Genomic DNA, 12,766 nt, shown 5'->3' on the forward strand with positions numbered 1-12,766 from the left:
AATTAACCTGACTGCATGTTTTTGGACTGTGGGAGGAAACCCACGCAGACACTATATAATAAAATATAAAATATATAAATATAATATAAAATATAATAATAAATAACATTATATTAACAGAAAAGGATGTGTATTTTTTATTTAATTCATTTTAGTTGCATGACACTAATTTCTGCATTTTAAAACATACTCAGTACTGATCTTATACTAATACATCCACATAAAATGTCCTAATTCTATGCACTTCTTTATTTGTCAAATCTCACATTCTGTAAAAGTATGTTTTATATTTACATTTAAGACTTTTAGCACATTTAAGACTGTTCGAACTGTTCAAGCTCTGATGGTGACAGTAATTCTGCTACCTCAACCACCAAGCTACTACTGCCAGGCTACTATTGTTTTTTGTAAATGAGTTAATCGGAAAACAGTTATGAATACGAATATGAATACCTTTATTTTCATATGCAAGTAGTTACAAAGTTGGATAAGCAGTATATACACTCAGTCCAGTGGGGAAGTGTGCAGGGTGTGCAATGCTACATTTTACATATAGACAGGCATATGAGGCATATGTATGAGTGTGCAAATGAGATTATGCTAGCAGTTTGTCTCTATTTTTGAAGACTTGCTTTTAAGTTTTACCTGCTACAGACTTGAAAAACACCTAAAACCAGGCTACAGCACTTAGCTCTAACTAGAATCTGCCATTCATTGTCTTTTTATTTTCCATCTTCTACCGTCAGCAGTAAAATACTAGCATGAGCTTTTTGCTTTAACAGTGAAACTAACGGCCTCTGTGAACTCAGGTGTGGTTTCACTTGGATACCGCGTTAGTCGTTTACATACACTTACATACACTTATGCATATTCACTTTCTGCAGCTTACAAAGTTGTCTTTCTAAGTAAGCAACTCTTTACCAGCAGGTTCAGGTCACATTGATTAGAATTAGAATTTGGCAGCAATGTGGGCTGTTTGGCAGGGCTTTATATTCTTAGCTGTAATAAGTATTATTAGCTCTTAGCTTCACTTGTGCTTTTCTTACTGTAAATAAGTTGTTGCTTTGAGGGTGATGGTGAAACAGTAGGGTCATTGTGTGAAACTCCTAAATAGAGAGTGGCCTTTGATTACCCCAGCGTGTGTGTTGGAGTGGGTGTGTGCAGACCCCTGAAGCTTGATGGGTAAGTACAGCTGTGAAAAAGATTCTCGTCTGCGAAGTAGTAAGTGTGAAAGACAATTAACAGGCAGATTGTAATGATCAGAGATCTGGCGTCACTCCCTGTGTGTCCTTATCACTGTGTGAATGCTGTTATTGTAGCCATGGCAGTATGTGTGGTAATTGAGGAGTGGGCTGAATTGGACTCCGTCAGCAACTAGAACGGTCCAAAAACCGCCTGCAGCTTTCTCTAAGTACCAGTCCAAATAACTCACGCCCCTTCTTCCGGTCTGTCAGCATGGGAGACCTCAGATTCCTTCAGGCTGTCAGCATAATGAAGGCACTGAATAGATTATTATTATTATTATTATTATTATTAAAAGGGTTCTTCAAAAAGTTTCCACACTTTATTTTACAACTCTATCTATTACCAATAGCCACTGATGCAGCGCTGCTTTCACATCATCATCACAGGAAAATTTTCTTCCCCTTAAAGCTTCTTTGAGCGTCCATAAAAATGGAAATCAGATGGCGCTAAATCTGGACTATAAGCGTCTCTCTCAGTCTCTTAGACACGACCGATTACTACTCCTCCCACCCTCACAGCTTCCAACAAATACAGTGCCTTGCAAAAGTATTCAGCCCCCTTGAACTTTTCAACCTTTTGCCACATTTCAGGCTTCAAACATAACGATATGAAATTGTAATTTTTTGTGAAGAATCAACAACAAGTGGGACACAATCGTGAAGTGGAACGAAATTTATTGGATATTTTAAACTTTTTTTAGAAATAAAAAACTAAAAAGTGGGGCGTGCAATATTATTCAGCCCCTTTACTTTCAGTGCAGCAAACTCACTCCAGAAGTTCAGTGAGGATCTCTGAATGATCCAATGTTGACCTAAATGACTGATGGTGATAAATAGAATCCACCTGTGTGTAGTCAAGTCTCCGTATAAATGCACCTGCTCTGTGACAGTCTCAGAGTTCTGTTTAAAGCGCAGAGAGCATCATGAAGACCAAGGAACACACCAGGCAGGTCCGAGATACTGTTGTGGAGAAGTTTAAAGCCGGATTTGGATACAAAAAGATTTCCCAAGCTTTAAACATCTCAAGGAGCACTGTGCAAGCGATCATATTGAAATGGAAGGAGTATCAGACCACTGCAAATCTACCAAGACCCGGCCGTCCCTCTAAACTTTCAGCTCAAACAAGGAGAAGACTGATCAGAGATGCAGCCAAGAGGCCCATGATCACTCTGAATGAACTGCAGAGATCTACAGCTGAGGTGGGAGACTCTGTCCATAGGACACAATCAGTCGTACACTGCACAAATCTGGCCTTTATGGAAGAGTGGCAAGAAGAAAGCCATTTCTCAAAGATATCTATAAAAAGTCACCTGGGAGACACACCAAACATGTGGAAGAAGGTGCTCTGGTCAGATGAAACCAAAATCGAACTTTTTGGCCACAATGCAAAACGTTATGTTTGGCGTAAAAGCAACACAGCTCATCACCCTGAACACACCATCCCCACTGTCAAACATGGTGGTGGCAGCATCATGGTTTGGGCCTGCTTTTCTTCAGCAGGGACAGGGAAGATGGTTAAAATTGATGGGAAGATGGATGGAGCCAAATACAGGACCATTCTGGAAGAAAACCTGTTGCAGTCTGCAAAAGACCTGAGACTGGGATGGAGATTTATCTTCCAACAAGACAATGATCCAAAACATAAAGCAAAATCTACAATGGAATGGTTCACAAATAAACGTATCCAGGTGTTAGAATGGCCAAGTCAAAGTCCAGACCTGAATCCCATCGAGAATCTGTGGAAAGAGCTGAAAACTGCTGTTCACAAACGCTCTCCATCCAACCTCACTGAGCTCGAGCTGTTTTGCAAGGAAGAATGGGCAAAAATTTCTGTCTCTCGATGTGCAAAACTGATAGAGACATACCCCAAGCGACTTGCAGCTGTAATCACAGCAAAAGGTGGCGCTACAAAGTATTAACGCAAGGGGGCTGAATAATATTGCACGCCCCACTTTTTAGTTTTTTATTTCTAAAAAAAGTTTAAAATATCCAATAAATTTCGTTCCACTTCACGATTGTGTCCCACTTGTTGTTGATTCTTCACAAAAAATTACAATTTCATATCGTTATGTTTGAAGCCTGAAATGTGGCAAAAGGTTGAAAAGTTCAAGGGGGCTGAATACTTTTGCAAGGCACTGTACATAGAAGTGCAGAAACCCTTTGCAGATCCCTCGTATTATTATTATTATTATTATCCGTCTGTCTATACATTTTTTAACATAACTGAATGGTTGTACATTAAAGTTTACAAGCTTAATATTTACATTACTTCCCACGAGGGCAGTTGTAGCCTAGCGGTTAAGGTGCTGGGCTCCTAATCAAAAGGTTGCTGGTTCAAGCCCCACCACTGTGAGGTTGCTGCTGTTGGTCCCTGGAGCAAGGCCCTTAACTCTCAATTGCTTAGATTGTATACTGTCACAGTACGGTAAGTCGCTTTGGATAAAACCTTCTGCTAAATTCCGAAAATGTAAACATCTCTAAAAGTTTGTTCTTTTATCTGGTCAGGCGTCTGCACGGATTTGAAATGCTAATGTCTGAAGGTTGGTATTTGTTGGTGGTTGGCTGAAACAGCCTAGCCGTTGGGTAGGTGCACTTGTCAGTGTGTGTTCAGTACTGGTTCCAAGCCCGGATTAAACCAGGAGGGTTGCGTCTGGAAGTGGCATCCAGCGTAAGTCTAATGCACAGACCAGATCCATCTAATACGAGAGCAGCCGAAAAAAGATAGATCCGTCCGGTTCCCATTTAAATCTCTAAAATCTTTAAATCTGGTTTACTCAATATGTTTTTCTTTACTGCTGTACTACTTGAACTGATTAAAAACAACAGAGTTACAGAGATGGTTGTCTGCTTATCTGCTTCACGCATAAAAATGAAATGCTGAAGGCATGACTGTATTGATTTATTAGTGTACTGTTTTTTGTGTGTCTCTGTGGTGTGTGTTTGCCTCCCCAATTAGTAATCGTGTGGTTGTTTTTCTGAGGGATTAACTTGATGTACATACACAAATGTGTTTATGTGTTTATCAGATGTGTGTGTGTGTGTTAAGGGTTTTGAAGACACCTGCTGGTGTCTGTCACTTAATGAGCCGGACACAGTGTCAGGTTTCGGAAGCTCTCTTTCTTCCTCTAGTTCCCCCAGCGCACAGTGTGTACCTACTGAAATGTCTTTCGCACCTTTGTCGTCCATCATTCAGAGCTGGGCTATTTATAAAAGGCTGGAAAATAAAGAGGAAAAGGTGGACCTGGCCGCTATAAAAACGTGCAGGTCGACCTCAGAACCTATTGGAGAACTACACAGATATCATTGGGTCCAGTGTTATTGAAGTAACAGTGCAAACTTCTACTCAAACATCTTACTTTATCTTTTTATTAACCCATCATCTGCCAGTTGGGAATTTAGTGGTATGACCTTTGAACTCAAGAGCAAGCCAAAGCCAAACAGGACAAATGGAGAGGTCCTGACACACCAATCAAACCGTCCGTCATTAACCACCATCAAGTGGCTGCTCATGTTCTTTAGCTTGCTGTATTTTTATGTAGCCCATTGGGCTGTTCATTTTCTAATCAGACCATTTACACAGAAAAGCTAGTTATGCCTGGTTCACACGACACGATTTTTGCCCTGATTTTCGTTCGCCGACTGATCGGCGCTAGATTTGCCGGCTGGGGAGCAACTCGGCGTTTGCTCGGCAATCAAAACTCGGCTCTCAATCGCTATGTGTGAACTACTCAACAACTCGATCCGAGCGAGATATTCAGCTTGTCGAATATCTGAATCTAAGTTGCCCGACTGGCAATTAGTGCTATGTCGAACAGCCAATGAGAACGCAAGATACAGGGTGAGGGGAAACGCAGGGGAGAAGTTGTAAAAAGGTGGGACAGGGGCGTAATATAGTTTATATCAGAATACATTGGCACACACACAAGCTTTACAGTATTTCTGACCGTATCGTTCTCTACAAAATGTAACACCAACGTTGCATTGCAAAAAATATTTATTAACCTCCGACTAACTATAGAACAATCCATGCTGTTCCTGTTTTTCCCACTTGTTTATATGCTGTACATCAGCGCACAAAACTTTGATCACTCGCTACTTGTTGACGTGCATATTTGGACGTGGTATCATTAAACCCCTCATCACTTCTCGCGTTTGTTTTCATGACAAAACGTAGTTTGGGAGACCAGAGAAGCTCGCCTGCGATTCCAGTTGGTGATAGATGGTGTAGTGTGAAACCCCCTATCACCGATCAGTCGTGTAGTGTGAAATACACACCGACTTGAAAGACTCCCGATTACAAGAGATCCAGCTGAGTAGTGTGAACTGTACAGCGACCATCGTGTAGTGTGAACTTGGCATTAGCAAACCCAATTTAACTCATTCTAACCCAGCCTATTGTTTTTACAGAAGACACAAGTCAATAGCAGTTGATTAGCTGACCTTGTCTGGCTCTTGTCTAGTCACTTGATGTAAAAAGCCGAGCTGTACACGCGTCAATAGCAAAACAACAGCCTAAGCAAAGATCCTTGTCATTTGTCATTTATTTTTCAAGACTTACGTGTATTTTAAGAACACGGCTTGTCTTCGCATCAACACTAGTGCTATTGTGTTGAGCGTGCAGCTGGAAAAAGACGAACCACTTCACATTGAGACTCGTTGACTTCTCCAGCTGGAGAATCTTGACTCTTTTGATGATGTTGATTGTTGAACAATGACTCTCTTCTGCTCGGGTACAGTAAGGAGACACAGACTTAATAGACCTGGGTTTAGATTAGCGGTAGCACTCTTTTTCTCCTCTGTGTGCAATTATACAGAGAGTTCTTGAATAATATGATAAAATGTTTAAATGCTGAATCGTGCAACATGCATTTTCTGAGTTCTCTATTACCCTGTTATTAGCTTGCGCTTATAACAGGTCTTGCAGCTAGTTATGAAAGAGCTAGACAGTTTAAAATCACAAAGTGTAAAGAAAACAAGACCAGCTAGTTTGATAGTGCGGTACTAATCAGGCTGGCAGTCCTGCTTTACATCTGTTTTAGTTTAAAAACAATTGAAATGATCCATTTGTTTTAGTACAAGATGTAAAGTCTTCGGTTTTAGCGGTTTTTAATTAGCTTGTCATCAGGATCAGCTTTTTGTGTCGTTGAGGAATGGAGTCCATTTGGTGTAATCAGGCAGGAAATGTTGGGGGCGCTTAATAGACGTGTTTTTTCCGTAGTTAACTGAAATCAGACTCCTTTCCACCACGGCGTATGTAACCTCCTCGGGCAAAGGCAGCTTCGGAACAGAAATTGTAACGAGAAAAAGAGAAAACTCATTAGTTAGTATGAAGGTGTTCAACGAAACAGGATGCAAACATTTATGCATTTGTGTGGGAATACAGGCGCATAATTGCATGTATATACATTTGTATGGGAGCAAGTATAGTTTTGAGCTTGTTACAAACTATGTTCTTGTCCTGTTAGCAGTAATTGTGCTCACACTCTGCCTGTGTGCTAACAGTGTATTTTTTTGTTTAATTGGCGCTTGGGTAGCACAGCTGTCTACAATGCTGATGGTTTACAGGTTCAATCCGGGTTTGAATCTCAGCTGTGCTATCAGCTGGCTGGGCGTTGAGACAGACTTTTTTCTTAGATTTTCCCCCCCAATTTTCTCGCCTAATCTAGTCGTATCCAATTACCCTGATCGCTTAACGCTTTACCTCTACCGATACAACCCTCCACTTCTGACTGAGGAGCTTCGCAACTGACACACGCCCCCTCCGACACGTGTGCAGTACCAACTGCATCATTTCACCTGCACGAGGCGAGTTCACATGCGGATCAGCCTTGTGCACGGAGAGCCACACCCTGATCAGCATTATTCCCCAACTCTGTGCAGGCACCATCAATCAGCCAGCAGAAGTCGTAATTGCATCAGTTATGAGGAACCCTGGTCCGGCTCATCCCACCCTCAGCCAATCGTTGTTCATGTAGCCGCCCAGCCCAGACGGATGGCAGAGCTGAGTTTCGATACGATGTATTTGAAATCCCAGCTCTGGTGTGCTAGCATATTTTACCGCTGCGCCACCTGAGCGGCCGTTTACACAGACTTGATTGGCTATGTCTCAGGTTTTGGGGGTCAAAGCCCTGCAATAGGTTGGCACCCTGTCCAAGATATCCTTGCTTTGCTTTCAGTGTTTCCAGGTGGAACCCGATCCTTTAGATCCAAGATATACGATTGATTAAAATGAAAGAAAACATTTTTGTTTAGACAAATTAGGAAATTAAAAGAAATATCTGAATATATGTGACATGTATTTCAGGTCAATAAGTCAAACATGCTAAAGTTACAGATTTAAATGCTGTGCTAGACTGTTGCCCTTAAACACGTCCTTTGCTATGCCCCTTGTTTTCCAGATATGACTTCGTCGAGATCCGTGATGGCAATTCAGAATCTGGAGATTTACTGGGGAGGCACTGTAGTAACATCGCCCCACCAGCAATCATCTCATCTGGTTCTGTACTCCACATCCGATTCGTGTCTGACTATGCTCACCAGGGAGCCGGCTTTTCGCTACGCTATGAAATCCACAAGACAGGTAAGCCACCCAATGTTGCACGTTCTTTACCACTGTCACGGTAGAAATGTGTTATTTGTATTGACTCACAGGCATGTTTGCATGGGGATTGACTGGGATTTACTGTAGTAAAAGTAATTTATTGGGATTTAATTAGCCATTTTAAATCTGAGAGTCAATTTTAGTGCATAAATGATTTGTACACGTACACAAAGATCATACTCTAGTTTTTGTAGTTTTACAGTAAAATTTAACTTGCATTGATTGCAGTACTTTATTCTAAGTAATAAAAAAATAAAAAAAGCTGCTGTAACACTACAAATTTCCCCCTGTGGGATAATAAAAGGCTATCTTATCTTATCTTATCTTATCTTAAGTAATAAAACAGATATGTACTTTTGTAATGTGGTCTTTATTGTGATATAAGATTAAATAAATGTAAGCCTTTTATTCTCTGTAATTGTTTGTACTCTCAGACAGTGGGAATTTAACAGGTCTTTGTGTTACTGAGTTTGTGACCATCACAGTTTGTTCTATGACAGAGTTGCATGCATTAGCACATAGTACAATACCATCTCACACAGGATACACACACCACAGCCCTTCCTCTAAACAACGTGCCAAGTCCCACCAACACAACAAGTAACGACCGGCTTTTAAGTACTGGAGGGACTGGAGTCCTATTTTTACTACCTAAATAACAAGTGTTGATTTACTAATAATGACCGGAGGAAGCTGTGATGTTGGTCAGGATTTGTCTGGTAGCAGGAAAATGTTCGAGCTATTTTACAGTGTAAACTAAAGCGATTGATGTCTGACTGGTTCGTTTCAGTAGCAGATCCCTGATACACAAAGCACTGCACTGTTATGTCTTTTAATACCACTGCCCCCTGGATGTGTCCTGATTATCCTTAATCTTCCCATGTGATTCAGTTTTCCCTTTTATGTCTCTTCGACAAAAAGTGTGACGAATTCAGTTCAAGGCAGCAGCAGTGGGGAGAAAAAAAATAGCGGACGGGCATTTTCAGTTCTCCTTTCATCCCTCACAAAGCATTCCAGGAATGTTTCTGTAATCGAGACCTGATCTTCAGTCGCTGATGGGAGAAGGGTGGCCGACAACAGATGCTGTAAACAAAACAATACAACAAATTTAAAAGTAATATGGGTTTATTGTACATATTAAATCAATTTATTTACATTACAGACTACCTTACACTTTTATAGCCTCACAATAAATCAACTTGGGATAAATAAGAATGGAATAGAATAAAAAAGAATAGAATAGAATCTTTATTGTCACTATATACAAGTACAATAAACTTTGTATGGCGTCTCACCAACAGAGGTAGTAGCAGTGATAGTAGATAGTAGAAATAGTAGCAGTAAAAAAAATCTGTCTGTCTGTCTGTCTGTCTGTCTGTCTGTCTGTCTGTCTGTCTGTCTATCTATCTTTCGATCAATTGGTCTGTCTGTCTGGTTGTCTGTCTGTCTGTCTATATATCTATCTATTGATCGATCGATCTATCTATCAATCTGTCTGTCTGTCTGTCTGTCTGTCTGTCTGTCTGTCTCTCTGTTTATCTATATTTACACATACATTAAACACTACAATTTATTCCTTTAATTTAAGTAAGTCTGCTTCAGTCCCTGTTCACATTAGTTTAATGAATCAATAATACAAGCATAATAACATGATTATCAAATAAATAAATAATAAGGTTATTAGTAAAACCAAATAGATTGTTAGAATTAGGGATAAACAAATTTCACATTCACTTTAAAGCACTATTAGAAATAACTATTCTTCTTCAATTCTAATGAGACCCTTAGCCTAAACTGCAACTTAACACTCTCATTAGCGCCGACACCTTCCACTCAAGAAATCGACACTTTACTACTAGTGCAGGATCTCTCACTTCCTCTCACGAGAAGAACTAAAGACTTGCTATCACAGTTCCCCTGGGCATGAACCGAGAGTGAGAACGATGTCCGGCGGTTCTCCTCTGAACCCTGAGCAGATGCTGGGATGAGAACTATGGTATCTGGCAGTCGCAGGCTTTCCATCATAAACAGGCTATAATGATTAGAGCTGTCAGAACGTGGAGGCATGCGGTTGCCATGGCAGTACTATAATTTTGTTACGCTTGTGACGGTTCAGGTGAAATTGTGTGTGGGTGTGTGTGTGTGCGTGCTCAGATGATCTCTGTGTGGATGCAGAGATAGTTGGGTAATTACGTGAATTTAAATGTGTACGTGTGAGAGAGATTCTAATTTGATTGTGTTAGACTGGGTTCCTTCTCCAATCGCTGCTGATTCATTTGAACTCACCAGCCTGATGCCAGAATGCGTCGGCAAACCATTTATGAGACGCAACGCACGCCTGAGAGAGAAGAAACAACAAAAAAGAGAAAAAAATTGAAGAAAAAGAGTCAGCAAACCAAAAAAAGAAAGCACCGAGACTGGGACTGTTTTTCTTAGCGTGTTGGCAGGCGATGTGTTGGCAGAAACCTTCTACCGTTTTTAGTGGTGGTAGCAGTCTTAGGCAAATACATCCTGGAGTTGTGTCTCCCCAGTACTGCACAGCCTCCTGGGAAAAAGCTTTTATCAAACTGCCACTATATGTCATATACACCGATCAATCGTAACATTAAAACCACCTCCTTGTTTCTACACACACTGTCCATTTCATAAGCTCCACTTACCATATAGAAGCACTTTGTAGTTCTACAATTACTGACTGTAGTCCATCTGTTTCTCTACATACTTTTTTAGCCTGCTTTCACCCTGTTCTTCAGTGGTCAGGACCCCCACAGGACCACCACAGAGCAGGTATTATTTAGGTGGTGGATCATTCTCAGCACTGCAGTGACACTGACATGGTGGTGGTGTGTTAGTGTGTGTTGTGCTGGTATGAGTGGATCAGACACAGCAGCGCTGCTGCTGTTTTTAAATACCGTATCCACTCACTGTCCACTCTATTAGACCCTCCTACCTAGTTGGTCCACCTTGTAGATTTAAAGTCAGAGACGATCGCTCATCTATTGCTGCTGTTTGAGTCGGTCATCTTTGAGACCTTCATCAGTGGTCACAGGACGCTGCCCACGGGACGCTGTTGGCTGGATATATTTGGTTGGTGGAGTATTCTCAGTCCAGCAGTGACAGTGAGGTGTTTAAAAACTCCAGCAGCGCTGCTGTGTCTGATCCACTCATACCAGCACAACACACACTAACACACCACCACCATGTCAGTGTCACTGCAGTGCTGAGAATGATCCACCACCTAAATAATACCTGCTCTGTAGTGATCCTGGGAGAGTCCTGACCATCAATGCATGCAGAGAAACAGATGGACTACAGTCAGTAATTGTAGAACTACAAAGTGCTTCATATGGTAAGTGGAGCTGATAAAATGAACAGTGAGTGTAGAAACAAGAAGACAAAGAATAAGCTGAATTGACAACATTACAACATGGAACGTGTTAGCAGGGGATAGTCTGGTACAAGCGACGTGAGACGGAGAGCATTGGAGAAAGCTGACCCATCTGTGCAGCCAACCATCACAAAGCGATGATGGTGTAGTGATGTTGTAGGTCTCACTAACCTCAAACAGTGAGGCAATTAAGGCATCTCGTGCCCTACAGTATTTCTACATCCATCAGCAATAACAGTTCCGTTGACTTACCCTTCTTCTGATCAGATCCTTCTGTTGCTACGGTTACAGTTGGCAGACTTTCATCCGATCTCTACCACAAGTGAGCTGGAACGGTGGGTAGCAAGAGCCAGTGAGCGCCAAAGCTAGTATGAGCTTATCAGACAGCCACACCCCATCCCTTTTCAGCCATAACCATATCCCTCAGTTTACAAGTCCGCTCCGAGCCCCCACCAAATCTGTGTACAGTCTGGAAGCTTTATGTGAATTAACAGCTGCTGATGGATGCCAATACTTCCATTGAGCCGTCTTTCAGCAACAATGGCAATAGCCGCTTCAAATGAACCAGAGTTTTATGATGGCTGAACGTTTTATTTCAATCTGTCATATGAGATAAAGAAGATGGACAGTATAAAAGAAATATGAACATATTTTATTGTATTCTATTGTGTGTAATAATGATTTGTCTCTGTATTGTTATATTGTGTAGAGTGTCATAATTTATCCAAATCTAATATAGCCATTTTCAGGATCGTATTACCCAGCCCTGTTTTATAACAAATGCATCTGATCCACTTTGGGCTCTGTTGTATAGAACAGGGTTTTTTTCAAGCGACACACATTTTGGTGGCTAAGTGGGTAGCACTGTCGCCTCACAGCAAGGAGGTCCTGGGTTCGATCCCCAGATCGGGCGATCTGGGTCCTTTCTGTGTTCTCCCCGTGTCTGCGTGAGTTTACTCCGGGTGCTCTGGTTTCCTCCCACAGTCCAAAGACATGTAGCCAGGTTAATTGGAGACACTGAATTGCCCTATAAGTAATGGGTGTGTGTATGTGTGTCTGCAGGGTTTTTTCAAGCGACCCACAGTTTGTCCATGATTTTTTACACAAACGATGCATCAAAATGAAACACAAAACAAAATAAACATAATTAATAAAAATTGTGACAATCTGGTCCCACTGTGGTTTACAAGATGTAACGTAAAGCCTCCACAAGGGGGCGTTTGTGTACGAGCTCATTTCGTGTTTACTTGCCTGTTAAAATTCCTTTATTTAATCATTATTATTTTTCTCTGTGACCCATTACGGGTCGTGACCCTGGTATAAAACATGTGAGAGAAAGCATGGCTAGTAGACCAGATACGATAAGATAAGATTCCTTTATTGACCCCCATGGGGGGGAAATTCGAGTGTTACAGCAGCTCCAGCACAGTTCAGATATGAATAAAGGGCGACTTGCTTGTCTTTGCTAGTACCCAGACACACACACACACACACACACACACACACACACACACACACACGTATTAGATGGCT

At 41.3% G+C, this 12,766-nt stretch overlaps 1 protein-coding gene across 1 annotated transcript in view; it reads left to right on the forward strand.

Moving 5' to 3' along the window:
• nrp2b (neuropilin 2b) overlaps positions 1 to 12,766 on the forward strand; it is a 100,695-nt gene that overhangs the window by 21,986 nt on the left and 65,943 nt on the right. The window contains exon 3 of the mRNA XM_063005387.1: positions 7,643 to 7,824. Within this exon, the coding sequence (XP_062861457.1) occupies positions 7,643 to 7,824 (182 nt within the window). The remainder of the gene's footprint in view (positions 1 to 7,642; positions 7,825 to 12,766) is intronic.

This window comes from Trichomycterus rosablanca, chromosome 12 (assembly GCF_030014385.1).
Source record: "Trichomycterus rosablanca isolate fTriRos1 chromosome 12, fTriRos1.hap1, whole genome shotgun sequence".
Lineage (NCBI taxonomy): Eukaryota > Metazoa > Chordata > Actinopteri > Siluriformes > Trichomycteridae > Trichomycterus > Trichomycterus rosablanca.